This window comes from Marmota flaviventris, chromosome 13 (genome assembly GCF_047511675.1).
Source record: "Marmota flaviventris isolate mMarFla1 chromosome 13, mMarFla1.hap1, whole genome shotgun sequence".
Lineage (NCBI taxonomy): Eukaryota > Metazoa > Chordata > Mammalia > Rodentia > Sciuridae > Marmota > Marmota flaviventris.
In genome coordinates, this window is record NC_092510.1 from 93,651,242 (window position 1) to 93,666,727 (window position 15,486).

The 15,486-nt window shown below is 42.2% G+C and overlaps 1 protein-coding gene across 13 annotated transcripts in view; it reads right to left on the reverse strand.

Annotated features, from left to right (window-relative positions):
* Dennd1a (DENN domain containing 1A) overlaps positions 1 to 15,486 on the reverse strand; it is a 504,614-nt gene that overhangs the window by 150,312 nt on the left and 338,816 nt on the right. For all 13 annotated transcript variants that reach the window (XR_011704159.1, XM_071600929.1, XM_027944539.3 and 10 more), the window contains exon 13: positions 4,213 to 4,338. Coding sequence is in view for 12 of the 13 variants with exons in the window: in XM_071600929.1 (XP_071457030.1) it covers positions 4,213 to 4,338 (126 nt within the window). In the remaining variant the exon portion in view is untranslated. The remainder of the gene's footprint in view (positions 1 to 4,212; positions 4,339 to 15,486) is intronic.

Below are 15,486 nucleotides of genomic sequence, written 5' to 3' on the forward strand. Positions count from 1 at the left end.
GTTGCCATCTTTGCCTCTCAGGCCAGGACTTGACCCCTGATCACAGAGCTGGGTGGGGACTGAGTGGTCCAACAGGAGCCCTTCCACAAGCTGCTCCTGGATGGTAGGATCCTCCTCAGTAAGGAGGAGACCACAGGTGAGAGGCAGAGGACAGCTTACTCTCACAGCCTGAGGAGCAGGCACTCTGTGGGCTCATTTAGGTGACACTACACTCCTGGCAGGGAGGGGATAACACATTCAGTGTATGGAAGGGCAACTGAGGCTCAGGGAAGTGAAGTGACTTGCTCAAAGTCACAATTTAGCTGGGAGGAGAGCAGAAAGGAACAGTTTAAGTCTGACAGCTTTCCTATTCTAACACGACACTATATTGTGACTCTGCAGCGATCTGAGTCCCATGATTGCACCACTGGTCCAGGGTGGGAAGCCACCCTGCACAGAAAAGACCCTCGAAAGACCATACATCAGGGACTGCAGGTGAGTCTGAGGGGCTGGCAGTTAATAGTGGGTTGCCCTCACACTCTGCTGGGGATCTTCACCCTGTAGGCCTTTTGCCCTTGGCTTCCTGCTTGTCTTAGGTGCTGCCCTGCATGTGCCTCAGGGGCCCTCCACATGCCACCTGTTTCTCCCTCATCTTAGCTATGAAGGCCTTAAGCGTTCTCAGATCCAGTAGATCCACATCAGGGAGGGAATCTGCCTATGAAAATGGTTCAGACCACACATGAAGATTTATTTAAAGATATTCACTACAGTGTGATTTAAAATTGTACACTGGTACCCCAAATCAAAAAGACCAGGATTAGGATAATGTGGTGGGCTTTGGCACAGATTTCAGATCACAGGCATTTGGTAACAATTGAGTGAGGCCCAGATATGTACCTTTTCAAAAGTCCCCCAGGTGACTCGGACCCATAGCTGGGCTGAAAACCACAGGAGTCACTTGCTGGGACACGTGCAGCCATTATCAATGTTTAAGAAGAAATTTTGTAAGATGTGAAAAATTCTTACAAACACTAGAAGGCAAAAACAAACGAATGACTGGGATACTGGATTGCTTTGTCAGGAATATCTCAACTGTCTGAAAGAAAGACAAAACCCCCACAACTCAAATCCCAACCCCCAAATGAAATGAACTGAAAGCAAACTGAAGATTCTAGAAGCAGGGTGGAAGCATGGGAACACTGTATTTAGCTCCAGATGAAGGGCTTGGGTGTTTCCTTATTATTCTTTTTTTTCTTCTTTTTGTCTCTCTCTCTCTCTCTCTTTGTGGTACTGGGGACTAAACCCAGGGTCTCACACATGCTAGGTAGGTGTTTCCTATTTCTATTCCTCTGTCATTTTAAACATTTTTACCAGGAGCAGGTGCTAGTGTGTGGGAGTGTGTGTGTGTGTGCTAGGTATCAAACCCAGGGTCTCTGCATGGTAGGAGAGTGCTCTACCACTGAGCTACACCCCCACCACAACAGGTGTTATTTTTTATAACCAGAGAAACAACTAGCCGACTAGTAGCCCTGGGAAGGCCTCCCTGTCCCTTTGGCACTGTATTGCCTGTCACCTCAACAGACTCTCCCAAGACACCGTTCTTGGTCACATACCTACTACCCCTCTTTCCTTCTCAGGCTCACATGGGCTCTGCAATCATTTTAATTAATCCCCAAAACAATCTTGTAAGAGAAATGTTGTTATCCCATTTTTCAGATGAGGAAAATTTGTTAAAATTAAACTTATGGCTTGAAAACCATCTAAGTACACATGGTAATTCCCTTTGGGTTCAATGTTTGGTTAAACATTTCAGGCCTTCTGGCTTCCCTCTTGGCTTAATAGAAGAAAGCCATTTTAATACACAGAAATGGGACTGAAAATGTGACAAATCTGCTGCACTTCATTGATTCTAAGGAAATTTCTTCCCATTGTAACATCTCTGGAATCTGGATTTGTCTTATAATTGATGACGTCTTTCAACTGTTCCTCTTCTTAAGATAATGGTATATTCTATGATTGAAAGGCAGCTCAGATTCAAGGAAAAATACGATGTCTACAATCACCTTCAGAACAATGCTCTTAATGACTATGCTACTACTATGAACACGTGGCAGTGAGCTTTTCCTTTTGCTACCAAGGGCATCTTCCTCCCAGGTGCCATATCTTGGGAGACATCTTGACATTTCTTGACCTTCCTCCACCATATTTTATCTACTACTGGGACTGGTAATCTCTCCCTTCATGGTACCTTTTCCTGGGGTAACCAAGTGAAGACCTCCTCTGAGTTCCTATAATATTCCTCTAATATGTGCCTCTCATTTTCTTTTAGTCTATCACCATCATCATACTATTCAAACTTTATACTAGTCATGTCACATCTCTGCTTAAAACCTTACACTCCTCACAGGGTACAGTTCACACTCTGAGCCTGGCAACCAAGGCTCTGCCAAATCTGGCTCCAACCTCTCCTGTAGCCCATCTCCCCACGCAAACCCATCACTCCAACAAAACAATTGAGCCATTGCCACAGTTTCAGTTCAGGTTTAATCTTTCCTATGAATATTTTAGATTTGTTTGATCCTTACACCAGGAGGTATGGAAAGGGTAGGTAAGGTAGTTTCATCATCATTCCACAGATGAAGAATTTAAACTATAAACAAATTAAATGGTGTGCTCAAGTATTAAACAGCCAAGAAGGGTAGAACCAGGCTTTAGACTCCTGGGCTTTTGCTTTTAAATCCAGTGCCTCTCAGAGCCAAATGCAGCCAATCACAAAGTCTTCCTGTGGAGTAGCATGTGTCCAGATCACACCCAACAACATGCACCAAGATTCAACAGCCTCTGGATTCCAGACACACAACAAAGAGGCAATCTCAGGAATGAATAATTCTAGTGTGTTGGTTCCCAGCAACCCAAGGAAAGGACTAGGCCAGCTGTCCTGTTCTCCATCTAGAGAGGGGAAGAGTACAGTATTCTCAACAAGCACCAAACCTGAATGGCATAGTGGATCCAGGATTGTGACCAAGAATCGGAGCTACCTCACTTTAAGACAAGTGGGTATGGGAACTTTCTTTAAGCTAAAGAACTTTAGAGGGAAGTATTTCTCAGGCAGCAAAAAAGAGGGTGCATTCCTTCTGCTTTGTGACCATGACATCGCCTGAAGTGGAGGCAGCATAGGAAGTAAAGCTTCAGTGCTGGGAGGAGAACGAGGAGGGCAGTGGTGTGAGGATGCTGCTCCTGAGTGCCCACCACCCTAGCCACTTCATAAGAGATGCCCTGGGTGAAGGAAAAGCAAAGTGTTTGCTATTACTCTTTGTGTTTCACTTAGACACATGATGGAGTGAGGGCCGTAAAGATATAAACATGAGAAATGGTGGCTTATGAGGAGGTGGGATTCTGGTTCACTCTCGGGATTTTTACCTGAAGTATACTACATGACAACCACTCATCTTCTGGCATTTAATTTCATTAAATACTATGGGTTAAAACAAAACCAGAAATAAACAGTGCTGGCGTATAGTGTTACCTAAATGGGTCTCTTGCACCCCACTCCAACTGGGAGTGTACTCCTTGGCCAGGAGGCCAAAGTCAGCAGAATAGAGAGCTGTCAGGCAAGAGCTTCTTGTCTGAAGTCAGGAGAAGTGGAACTGCCTTTGGCTTAAGGCAAGACTCAACGTCTTCACATCCTCAAACAACTCCAGCTCATGTGGCCGTCAGGATACGTGGAATAGTTGACAGAGGCTCAGAAAGGTGGAAGAGCCATATAGTTGGGCAACATTATCTCTGGCCCTTGCTATGCTTTGTGGTCATTTAAATCATGACCACCACACATGGGAGCCACCAAGAATCTCCAGGATTTTTTGCTTTCTTAAGAGGAGGAGAGGTCCCTTAAATGGATAAGAAATAGTGAGGCCCAGGGCAAAACCAGGGGCTTTCTGGTAAATTATTTCTCATTTGGAAAGCAGAGCTGATTGCTGCTGCCTCACAGATGTCCATATGAGCAGGCAAGTGCGAAAGGCTTCGTGCTATGTCCAACACCAAGTCGGTGCTTACTGTGTGTGTGTGGAGGGTCCTCGCATTCTTCCCTTGCATATGAGGGGAGGAAGCCCCCACCGTCTCCCATGATCTCCTTTAGATGAGTTCAAAAACCAGAACCACGACTGCATGTGGTCCCTTGGTAGGCATCTTAGTCTTGATTAAACATGGACTCTATCATGCCATGAGGCTACTCACCGGCTCAATTTTCAGGGCATTCCGGTAGCTACCAAAGAAAGCGGCCTGGGCCTTAAGGAAGGCTCTGGCTACTCCATCGCCTGTGGTTGTGGAGACCTTCTTTAGCCTGTTCTTCAGTGAGGAGATCTGGTAAGGGAGAGAAAGGAAACAGGTTGAGGGAAGGTTGCAGGAGGATAGCTGACTAAGCCCAGAGCCCACGGAGCTCTAGAAAATTTCTAGAAGGGGTTAATTTGACCTTTTTGCAGAAAAAAGAATCACTCAGTATCAGGAAAGTTTCTATTGGAGTATGTATTTGTTTATTTACTGTGGCGCTAGGGAGAAAAACGATGCACTCAGTATCAGGGAAGTTTCTATTGGAGTATGAATTTGTTTTATTTACTGTGGTGCTAGGGATCAAACCCAGGGCTTCCCACACGCTAGGCAAATGCTGTACCACTGAGCCACAGCTCCAAGGGCAGGTATTTTTGTTTTGGTACTGGAAATTGAACTGAGGAGTGCTTTACCACTGACCTACATCCCCAGTCCCTTTCATTTTTTTTATTTTGAGACAGGGTCTTGCTGAGCCTGGCCTTGAACTTGTGATCCTCCTGCCCTTACAGGCCTGGGATTATAGCTGTGATTACAAACCTGCACCACCGTGACCAGAAAAGTTTTTCAAATTTAAGCAAATATCGCTCTTATTAGAGCATGTCTAATAAAAGCAAAAATAAAATTATTTTTAAAGCAATTATGTGTCAGGGAAGTACTTTCACATAAATTTCCTAATTTTTCTTCTGACAATCTTGTGAGGAAGGAATTAGTGTTCCTGTTCTGTAAGAATGAAACAGTTTCCGAGAACTTAGGTTACATGTCTAGAGAAAAAATCCAAGGAATGGCCAAATTGGAATTTGAACCAAAGTCTTATAATCTAAATCCAAGCTACACAAAGAGTTTTTCTTTTTGTTGTTCTAATTCCATTCCATCTGTGATATTAAAAATATTAGGAAAAAGGTTTATTTGTATATCTCACACCTCATACTCTGAAAGAATAGTGACAGCTTATAGAAACACACTCAACAAGTTAAAACAAAATACATAAGAAGGTGACATTAATGGGAAAAGAAGAAGCTGTGACTAGATGTAGTTTGTGAATGTAAGCTATACGATAGTCTTATATGGTGGTTAGATGTGAGTTTCAAATTTGACTTAAGAACTTTCTCGTGACCAAAGCAAAGAGAAAAACATGAAAGTTGAGAAATTCCCTGGGTCCATGCATTATAAACAAATCAGTGGATTAAATGAATAAAGATTTTCCTGAATGTGGGACCTAAAAGAGACTTTCCCCATGAATCTATGTAGGAAAGATCATGTGACATGGTTGCTGTTGCCTTCAACATCAGGGCCAACATCAAGCTTCTGAGACTATTTCTAAAATGCTCTTCATTCATCTCAGGATGCCACATTGCATAAGCTTCAGGGCACACCACTCACATTCCATCACATTCCTGGTATTGTGCAATGCGGTGACCTTGAGTCATTCGTTCATTCAATAAATATTTATTATCTCTTACATGCCCTGGACTATATTAGGGGTTGTGGCTATAATGGTGACTAAAACCAGATATGGTCCTTAACCTCATTTTAGCTAACATTCTCCTAAGGAAAATACCCATACATGTGACATTGTTCCTGTGACAAATCTGTAACAGAGCTTACCAAAGTAGACCAAGAGAAACCTCCTGGAGGGAGACAGGCTTGAACTGAGATCTGGAAGATAAGCTAAAGTAGTTAACTAAGCAAAGAGGGGAGGATACAGTGTGCTATGCACGGGGAATAATGTGCAAAGGACCTGTGGTAGGAAGGAATTCAGAAAATAGAAAGAACTTTGGCTTCAGTATAGAGACCAAGGGTGAAGATGGGGCAAGACGATGTTGGAGTTGGACATGGTAGTACATGCTTATAATCCATACAATGGGAAGGCTGAGACAGGAAGATCATAACTTTGAGAGAGGCCAGCCTCAGTGAGTTAGTATGACCCTGCCTCAAAATAAAAAAATAAAAAAGGACTGGCATTATAGTCTAGTGGTAGGGTACTCCTGGATTCAATTCCCAATACCGCATGAAAAAAATGATGCTAATAGAAAGGCAGAGGTCAGAAGGGACTTTTCCTTTGTCTGCAGGGAAACAGCTAGTGATTATTCTTAAGCTTGCAGATGAAACAGTAAGAGTACATTTCAACAAATCAAGGACATTTCAGAGAAACTGATACCTAGTGGTGTGAACATTACTTAAGGATAAAACTTAGGATAAAATTTAAGAGAAAACAGAAATTAGATTTGGGGGGTTCATGGATCATCTACAAATGTGTATTATGAATGGGTGATTTTCTGGGCACAAAATCCATAGCTTTCCTTACAGTCCCAACAGTGTCTGCAAATCTAAGAACTACTGATCTGGGATGGACTGTGTGCACTTGAGAAATGATCCACGGACACTAAGCCTTATTGTTAAGCTTTTATAAGGGAATTTAAAAATGGCTTGTGAGACAGCCCACTATCATTCATTATTTTAAGGTGTAGCTAAGTGGCTTTTATTATAATTACAATGTCATACAACTATCACTATTATATACCTCCAGAACATTTTTATTACCCCAAAAAGAAACCCTGTGTTCATTAGCTGTCATTCATTCCCCACCAGTTCTACCCCACCACTGTCCTGGGCAACCATTAATCTACCTTCCATCTCTATGGACTTTCCCATTCTGGACACATAAAGGAATAATAAAATAGGTTGTCTTCTTTGACTGCATTACTTCACTTAGCATAATGCTCATTATGTACAAGGTTCATCTATGCTGTAGCACGTGTCAGTAATTCATTCCTTTTATGGCTGAGTAATGTTCCATTATCTGGGTATAGCATATCTGATCTGTTTATCAGTTTCCATTTTTTGACAATTAATAAATAATGTTGTGGTGAGGATTCATGTACAAGCTTTTGTGTGGAGATACTTGAGATTTTGAGGCAAGAACCTAAATAGCAAAAATCCTATTGCCAGACTTTACATGACAAACTGAAAGGACACATGAAGTCAGAAAGCACAGAATTGGCACCTAGCAAGCCACTAGTGCAGGTTAACTGAGTACAGGGCAAGCCCCTTTGTTGTTGCCCATGAGACATGCTACAGGGCTGGGAAAGCACAGGGGTGGCTGCCCCTCCTCTGAATGAACGTAAGCCTTGGAAAACAGTTTTCCTCTGAAAGCAGCTTGGAGTCTACCTCAACATCTGGGTATATACAACTGCTTTATTGTGACCTCCCCTTTCTAGGACCCATGAGCCCATCACCACAGTGAGCGATGCAGGCTGCTCAGCAGCCAGGCAGGCTCTGCTGTGGACTTTCAACTTGAAACAGAAATATGAAAAAGAAATGTGCTTTATTAAAATGTTAAAAATATTACCCATCCTACCCCCCAATAATAAAAATCCTGCCTCTCTCAGAGACTAGGGTGACATTTCCATCCTTTGAAATGGTGCAAGCCACTGTCACTCTTCTACTGCTCCTCAAAGGCCTTGGGCCACCTGTGCCGCAGATTATTCCTCACTTAACCTTCCCTGGCCTTTCTCTTTCATTCGGGAGGTGTTTAATTACCTTGGATTCACAAGCTGCACTTCAGGTGAGCCTCTCCTAATGGCCTCATTACCATTTTACACAAAGAAGGAGTCGCTGATTGCAACTGAGCAAATATGAGAGCGCTCCTTCCCGCCTGCCTCCGCTGGTCTGAAACTAGCCAAGTGGTCCCGGGCTCCTGATGCCCCTGTTGCCCCTGTGACCACCTAGGCCAAGGCTTCTGAAGCCCTCCCTCAGCCTGCAACACAGAGGAGCTTTTGTCTTGACCTGTCATCACTTCCAACTTTGAAACTGCAAGTCTATGTGCATCTAATAGCTGCTGATAGCATTTTGTCCTTTAAATAAAAGCGAGGGAAGAAAATGTAAAGCTGAAATAAACCACCATCCTACATCTAAAGTTGAACTTGCCCTGTGAACTCCTGGGGGTGCTGGTCCAATCATTACATTGAGGTTCATCAGGGGTAACACGGCGGGGGGTGTTGAAGTGCCATTGAGGACAGCTTCCTCCTTTAATCGGGTACCACAGGAGGAAGACAGAAAACAAAGGGAAGAGCACACAAAATTTAATGTACCAGCTCCTCTCTACAGCTCCCCTAATCCTCCTCCTGTGCCCCATTTTGGGCACTGTCACATCACCCCACCAGACTCCTGGACTGAAGTCAGATTCTGTACTTTTCCATCCTTCCCACAACCATTTTCATGTTTCATCAACACCATCCCAGATACAGCCTGACTCTGCCTTCTCTCAGTGCCCATGGCTGTGCCCCTGAGAGGCACAATGCATCCATCCTTTTTGGCGCAGACTGGTTATATAGCTCTCATAGCAGGCTCTGTTTTCAGTATTTACTTGACACCATCTATCTGTAGCTCTCCTAGTAATCTTGGAAATATCCAAGTTTAATCACTTCAATTCTCCATCAAACCCTTCAATGCCTCCACCCTTTGCCATCATCACCTTCAAAAATATACCCAGACTTCCCAGCAGTCAGTGCAGGCTTTCTTTGGCTAACTGGCTCCCACTTTCCCTACGCAGCACACACTTGCCCAACACAGCAGCGCATGAGCCACTCCAACAGCCCACTTGCCAATACCTCAGGCGGGGTTCTCTTGACTCTTTGTGTCCTGCTTGTGGACTGCCATTCACTCTTTGAAAAGACTGTCCAGTGCCTGTCATGGAGGCACATTAAATAACTAAACTACATTCTTCTGATAAAATGCCAAAAAGCTGCTAGTGGCAGTACTCTATGAACTGATGTGAAAAGATGCCCACAAAGTAGCCAAATGTGGAAAAATGAAAGTTGTAGAGTAATACGTATACATGAATCATTTTAAAAATCATATGTAAATATATATGTATGTAGTAAAAATCTAAAATGCCATGTATCAAAATTTAACCATGCAACGACACTTTCACTTTCTACTTTATACACGTGATTGTTTTGATTATACTTTATAAAAAAGCATATGTTACTTTTATAATAAAGAATTAAAACGAGGTATTTTTCTTTAATAGCCAAATTACCCATTGCCTTGGGGTAAGCGAAAGACAGAATCCAGATGTTCCCCCATCTGTGAAGTTTCCTCTGACCACTCAACCAGCTCCCCACCAAGATTATATCAAGGTTCTCCCATGAATGGCAATGTTGACCACCTTTCCCACAAGCCCATCTGTTCCCAGCATGGGTGTGGCCCAGTGGTCATTTAGCATTTTCTGCTGGATGAAAGAACAGATAAGTGAGCTTCAACACTGTGAAAGGCACTTCCAGTGGCTGTGCCTCTTTGCTTGGAGGAAAGTGTAGGATCACATTCTTCAGTGATAAGTTGTTAGGAGGAACTGACCTGGAAGAAAGTGATACTCATCCGTTCTCCTTCTGCTAAGATATAACTAAAACTGCAAGGATGCTGAATGAGTTAAAGGGAACAAGTAGACCAGTATTATTCAATATCACACACTCAAAAGGTGCAGTAACACAGCACTGCCTGCCCACACTTCCTACCAGGCCCCCTACCCTGAATCTCCTATTCTGGTTACAGTTCACTCTACCTCTCAGGTGTCTTGGCTTCATCTCTTCTTCCATCCCCACTAGCTCCTCAGAGTTGGAGTCAGATTAACTTATGATATCTGGCTTCCCTACTTTCTTAACCTCTGAACTTCAGTTCCTTTGCTATAAAATGAGGTAAAAACTTACATACATTGTGAGGATTAAAATAGATGTAGCAGCACGCCCGGCTTTTAATTTTGTTAATTTAGATTTCATCTTTCGCTTGGACTATTTCAACCATTTTTGAGCTGGTGTCTCTTTGTCTATTTTCTTCTTGATCAAATCCATCCTTTGTATTGAATAATCTTCCAAAAACAAGAGGTTGAATCACATTCTCTTCCTCCAAAATTGTTACTGGTTCCCTACTGCTAATAAAATAAAGTCCAAATTCCAAAGGCTTTTATGGGCTTTGGCTCAAGGTGGCTCAAGCCACATTTCCAATTTTGTCTCCTACTTGATTTCAGAGGCCTTGAAACCCATCTCTAATAAGCCTGGCATAGTCTTCAACTGTATTTGTTAACAAAATCCACTATTTAAAAAAAACCAAAAAACAAAAAAGCCTCCAACTTTCTGTGATTTCTTCTGTCAGAAACAATAGCTATTTTCAGGGCCCATGAGTCTGCTCCTTTGTTGACACTCAATCTTTGCACACCCTGTGCTGGAGATGTGCTGGGAATAGAACAGCAAGTGATGAAGGCCTAGCTCCCAAAGAGTTCCAGTAAAGCTCCTATAAACCAGCCACAAGTGAACTTCCTATTACTTCCAAAGGGGCTTTCACATTGTATACATCATCATCATCATATTATTATTATTATTAAACCCTTTACATACCAGCAGTTTACATTACTTTCTCTTCCTCAGAATGAAGGCATCCCTTGCAATACACAGTAGCACTCAACAATTACAGCTTTCTTTATCACTTGGTTGCAGATTTTGGAGCCCATGAAAGAGGGGGTGTTAAAGATGGCAAACTAAGTGTCAAATCTGAGACATTCCCACCTCTTTCCATCAGTGGTGGCTTCTTAAGATCTTTTAGCCACCCCCCTATTTCCCTAAGGATATAGCCTGGAGTCCTAGGCTGGCCTGCAAGGTCTCATGGAATTCACAGGTTCTTGCATCCCCTCCAAGGGTTCAGCAACACCTTCTGGGCTTCAGCAGCCTGACTAGTTCTCCTGTTTGGAGAACTCTCACCCCCTCACCTCCATGTCTAGAATTTAGAAATATCCAATAGAAATTTCCACAGCGATTGAAATAATTCATCTTGTATCCAATGCTGTCCAGTGGCAAAGTGGCTACTGTGCACTTGATGTGTGGCTACTGTGACTAAGTAACTGAAGGCTTCATTTTATTTTATTTCAATCAGTTTAAATTTAAATAGCCAAATGCAGACAGTGGCTACCATACTGGGTGCTACCTGAGGTCAACTACCACTTATCTTCAGGTGTCAGCCCAATTATACTACCTAAGTCTGAGACTAGATCAAGGTTTCCCTATTATATATTGACTGTACATTTCCTTTAAAAGTTACCCAGCAATATGTATTGGTGCATTTTCTAATAAGCCAAATCTCATCTGTTCTTAAGACTGTCTAGAAGATGCGGACCAAGTCCATCTGGAGAACAGGCACTATACCTCCACTGTATGGTTCTTCTACAAGTATGGCCCAAGGGGCATGGCTTCTCTCCCTAACTTACTCTAACTACTGAGTGTCAGAATTTTTTGTTTTACAAATCAGACAGCAGCAACTGCAGAGGGGCAAAGAGAGTCACATCTTCTTTTGCCCTTTAGGTCCAAGGGAGGCGGCTGATTCTTCCTTTCCTGATTAAACCAGATGTTGAGGCTTTGTTCCAAAATCCTTGGGGGCATGTCTGGGACTGGAGAGAGTAAAAAGGGGTAGTGACTTGTTTTCTATCCTCAGGGTGCAAAACCATGCCTCTCTCTGCCCTCTTCATATTAGCAATGAAAAAATGGCATAGTGCTTCTGTTACTACCTTCCTTAGTTCTTGCTTCAAATTTGAAGCTGAAAGTATTAAGATAAGAGGAACCCACTGTACTCTCTTTCCAGAAAAAGTTTCTGGGTGAACCAGAATTTGGCAGGAGAAAGAAACAAGAACTAGTATTAAGCACCCTACTAGTTGCCAGATGCCATGACAAGTGAGTACATACCAGTGCTGTATTAAAATTTCAGAACAACTGGGCTCGGCAGGCACAATTTCCCACATTTCTCAGTTGAGGAAAGTGAGCCTCACCTCATACCACGCAGATGGTACAGCAAGGGGCAGAAGCCAAGTCAAGCCTAAGTCTATCTTAAAACAAAGTTGGTGCTATTCCATTACTTCTCACTGCTGCCAAGGGTTTCTCGGACCAGCAAATTGCATTCATCCATGATGCTGCCTTATTTTTTCCCTGACTTAATATATCTCCATTATTGCCTCCTCTCATTCGTTGCTTTTCTATTTCTTCCTTGAGAACATGGTTGGACCTTGACCCTAGTTGGCTTTAATTGCTTCTTCTGCATCCCATTTTCCCCTCAAAGAACCTGGTTCTCCATGGGGGAGTGGGGTTGTGCTAGTTATGTGGAGCTCTAAGCTGGGGCTAGCAATGACCCTCGGGCCCAGGTCTCTGCTCCCTCCATCTCTCCTGATAACTCATGGGCCAAGTAAAAGTCAGAAAGTTAGAGGAAAGCATTACAATTCTAAGCAGATTTTAGTGAGTCAAAAGGATCAATCTTCATTACACGAATGGCCACTTTACTATGCGCTATTATGGTTCTATTGAACATTTTGTGAACAAACTCCCAAATCCTTAGAATGACATTTTTGCAATAAAAAAGTACAATTTAAAAAACAAAGCCCAAAAAGGCCCATTTCTACTATCTGCCAAAGAAAGCTCAGGAGGAGTCCGGCACGCACGCGTGCACTCCAACCCCTTTCTACACATTTAATCTAGGATTTCAGCATCTGATACAGAAACACAATAGCAAAGATTTTTGCATTTTTCTACTTGTAAAATGCACCTTCCTTCAAATACTTTTCTTTGCCCAAAGTAAGTAAAATTGCCTTTGTTTTCCCTATAAAACAATTTAGTTTTAACACCACACACAATTAATGCAGCTAGAAAATCCTCCCCAAGCTACAAAAGACTAGGAGACCTGAGCTCAAAGTAAATGTGTATTTATATTAGTAGGTGGTCATTCAATAAAAAGATTATTTCTAATCAAATATGTGCATGTGTATATGCATTTATATGTGTGTGTGTATCCGGGGAGTATTTTCAAAGAAGGGTTTCCTTCCCATACTTCTGGCAGTTCAGGACTAAAGGTCAGATTTAAACTATCACCATGCTTCACAATGCAATCTGTGCAGTGCCGCGTAATGAAATGGTTCAGTAAAGGTGCTCCTGGAAATTCTTTTAATTAGGTCTAAGGCTTTTCAGTTGTCAACATGAATAAACCAAGAAGCATTCTCTTACAAACAGAACACACAAAATAAAAATATAAGTTACCTTTGAAAAAACATGCACTTGCAAAAGGAAAGTTATACATGTTTTTTACAATATAGCCTCCACCCATTTTTTTTTTTAAACTACCAATATCTTTTGACAACAAAATGACTGCGAACCAAAAACACAGGGGGTATTCTACCTCTAATGAAGCAGGATACTAATGCCTAATTCTAATTAAAATATTTAGAGGAATACTAAAGTTAATCAGAACTAAAAATGTTTAACAAGAGAAATTACTTTCTTCATAAGCAAAAGCCACCTTTCCATTTAACTATAATTAATTCTATAGAGTAGCAGTTATCTCAGTCAGACATACGAATGTCCCACAATGACTCCTGTAAACTGAATGACATCTATTAAAAATGCATTTTTGCCCTCAGAACCATGGTCTGAGGCCCCAAAGATGAGCATGTCACAGCAGGAACAACATCAAGATGCTGGCTTTTCAAAGCTGCATTGACAAATGAAATCACGTAGATTTGGAAATTTTAGTCATCAGTTCAGAGCTGAATCTAGGAACTGGAACTCACAAGATGGCAAGGAATTGGTAGTCTGCTTTGGAACTTGGACTGCATTTGCGCTGAGCTCTGACGAAAAGCAAAGCTAACTATTCCAATCACCACCAGGGGTTCTGATTTAGATGGATACAAAGATGTTCCCAAATGCCACTGTCCTTGAGACTTGATGTGGAATGGGACCACTAAAACTGAGCAATGTCACATGTAATAAATATGTGGGATAAATCAATGCCTTGAATGATCCACTGATGAATGTATGTCCAATGAACCCAGAGCATGAGGGTACAGCGCCCCACAGTATTTTGACTTTGTATTCAGACAGACCTGACTTCAAATTTTACCTCAGCTGCTGGCTATTATCTAGATGCCTCTAGGCAGGTTACTTAACCTCTTTTCTCGGTCTATAACAAGGGGATAAAGTACCCTCCCCTCCCCCCCTTTTTTGCAGATAGTTATGCAGATTAAATGTCAAGATCTTTCAAATCCCCTAGCACAGTGCCTGGCACACAGAAGGAGACTGATAGTGGCTTTCTTCCACAGTAGTCTAACACCAAAGCCAAAACTACCCAAGCCCTAAGTTTAGCATAAAAAAGAATAATGGATTAACAATTAACATTTTCTAGGGCATCAATTACTGAAATATCACTCATTATGCTGAGCCTAGTGGATTTATTTAGTGACCCAAACTCAGTGCGTATTTGGGAGTTAATGAAGTGCTTGGTGTTTACAAAGATAAAAGCGCGATTTGTCTAGGCAACAATCATGGGCTGAGTGGATATAGATTTCCATGCCTATGGAAGGAGCCAGGCCGGATCCACGGTGGATCACATGGATACATCCACACAGAGCAAGAAATCTCCCAAGGGGATCTGGGCATCTCTACCTCCTCAGGGGAGAGGGGGGGAAACAGGAAGCGGGGCTAGGAAGTGTGTATAATAGATGTGTTTCACAGTGTCCCTGCTGCGATGAACAACTTGATCCACTTACAGTTCCAAACACATGATGCATAAAAGAGCTGACAGAAATTCAATTCTTGCAAAGAAAAGCATCTGCTCTCTAGTGGGAGCGGCCAAATATTAAGCAGTTTTAAGGCAGGGCAAAGACCTAGAGGAGCACACTTCATTATCTAGATGGCTAGAGTAAAGAAATGCAGAGGATTACAAACGAAGGAAAAGGAGCCGAGGTTCCAAGCATTAATTACCAGGAGTAAAATGATTCAAGTTAAATCTTTGTTAGGACAAATATTAAACCCAGCTGTGTTTATGTAGCAGTTGTGAAAAAGAAGGAAAAAAAAGAAATCCACGTACAATATCTGTGAGCTCTGCCAGTTAATTGAATTCGCTGGCAGCACTTCCTCCACCATGAGCCAAACATCCTCAAAGATAAAATGTAGCTTTTAAACAGACCTGGGGAAACCAGAATCAAGAAATTTCAACCAATAAAACACAACTCTTTACTGGTATAAAAGTAAAGTAAAATTCAGTAATGAAAGGAAGGAAGTCTCTTAAACATTTACTGCATTCCAAAGCTCGGAGCTGTGGTTTACTGCTGAGGTCTCTTCTGATGTCCCACAGCGCTCCTGCCCCAGCATCTTTAATGAA